Genomic DNA, 1,735 nt, shown 5'->3' with positions numbered 1-1,735 from the left:
GAGAGAGAGAGAGAGAGAGAGAGAGAGAGAGAGAGAGACACACACACACGCGCGCGCGCATGCACGCACGCACGCACACATGCACACGCGCATGCCAAAAAACAGAAGGGTGATCCTCAGTCCCAAACTGACCTCTTCCCTTGGCCAATGCCTGAACTCAATCAGGATGTAGACTTATCAGGACCCTCTAAACACAGTGAGTCTGAGGGCCTTACCATGATCCTGTAGATACCACCCCTCCTGACATCCAGGCACATCCAATCCACCTCATACCTCTGGCCATGTTCACTTCCCTCCACTAGAAACAAGTATATAGAACAGGTGAGTGTTCCAGGACATCACATGGAGATGACTGTTAGTTATATGTTATGCTAGTAAAACTAACATAAAGGGCCAGGCTTGGGGACTGGGAAGGTGGCTCAGTGGTAGAGCACTTGCCTTGCATGCATGAGGCCCTGGGTTCGATTCCCCAGCACCACATAAGCAAAAAGAAAAAAAAAAAAGGGCTGGGCAGGTGGCTCAGTGGTAGAGTGCTTGCCTTGCATGCATGAGGTCTGGGTTCAATTCCTCAGCACCACATAAGCAGAAAAAGCCGGAACTGGCACTGTGGCTCAAGTGGTAGAGCGCTTGCTTTGAGCTGAAGAGCTGAGGGATAGCACCCAGGCCCAGAGTTCAGGCCCCACGACTGGCAAAAAAAAAAAAAAAAGAAAGAAAGTAATGTAAAACCTCAAAACAAGTCTGCTAACAGATGTAGTTACCCGATACAAATAAAGGAGAGCACTATACACGTTACTATCTTCTTTTTGCAGTACTAGAATTTGAATTCAAGGCCTTACCTTGCCCCCAGCACTTTTTTATTTGCTTTTATTTTACTTTTTAGCTAGGGTCTTTTTTGTCCAGGCACAGCCTTAGACTGTAGCCCTTCTTCCAATGCCTGCTGAGATAGGCAACTTGGGATCACAAATGTAAAGCAACACCTCTGGCTTACTGGGTGAAATGGGATCTTGCCCAATTTTTGCCTGGGCTGGTCTCAAAATGCAATCCTCCCAGAATCCACCTCCCAAGTGGCTGGGAATATAGGCACAAACCACTATATCTGGAAGTGGCACTATGGCTCAAAGTGGTAGAACACTAGCCTTGAGCAAAAAGAGCTTGGGGACAGCACCCAAGCCCTGAGTTCAAGGCCCACGACTAGAAGACAAAAAAAAAAGGTCCAAACCACTACACCTAACAATGTATCAATTTGCTTTCTGTCCGTAACAATAGTTCCAATAACCCTGTAATGGATTTTGCATCAAAATAAGAGGTATTTCAGTGGGGTATAATAAGAAAGGAAAACAGTGTACAAACAGAACTGCATTACTGATCAGCCACACACCTCCATCATCTGGACATTTTTCTCCATTTCTGACTGTAACTTCTCCTTCAGCTCAGCTGCAAAACAAACATAACAAGTAGTTCAGACCAGAGTCTCTACCTACCCTGTAACCTGCTCGCCCCGCAATACCCATGGACAATTGGAATGCTCATAGCAGGCAGGACTTTAAGAAGATATCTGGCTTAAGTAACCAACTTACACCTAAACAAAAGACTGAGATTTCCAGCTAAGCAGGACCTCCTAAAAGACCAGGTAAAGAGCTGGGTACGCGCAACTCAGCTTTTTTTTTTTTTTTTGTCGGTCGGGGGGCTTGAACTCTGAGCCTGGGCGCTGTCCCTCAGCTCTTCAGCTCAAGGC

The 1,735-nt window shown here is 46.5% G+C and overlaps 1 protein-coding gene across 1 annotated transcript in view; it reads right to left on the bottom strand.

Moving 5' to 3' along the window:
• Positions 1-1,735, bottom strand: part of Pcnt (pericentrin) — a 134,675-nt gene that overhangs the window by 116,656 nt on the left and 16,284 nt on the right. The window contains exon 5 of the mRNA XM_013032905.1: positions 1,379-1,434. Within this exon, the coding sequence (XP_012888359.1) occupies positions 1,379-1,434 (56 nt within the window). The remainder of the gene's footprint in view (positions 1-1,378; positions 1,435-1,735) is intronic.

The sequence above is a fragment of the Dipodomys ordii genome, unplaced genomic scaffold, assembly GCF_000151885.1.
Source record: "Dipodomys ordii isolate 6190 unplaced genomic scaffold, Dord_2.0 Scaffold159, whole genome shotgun sequence".
NCBI lineage: Eukaryota > Metazoa > Chordata > Mammalia > Rodentia > Heteromyidae > Dipodomys > Dipodomys ordii.
The sequence above is the reverse complement of the archived record's forward strand: the minus strand, read 5'-3'. Positions and strand labels throughout refer to the sequence as shown.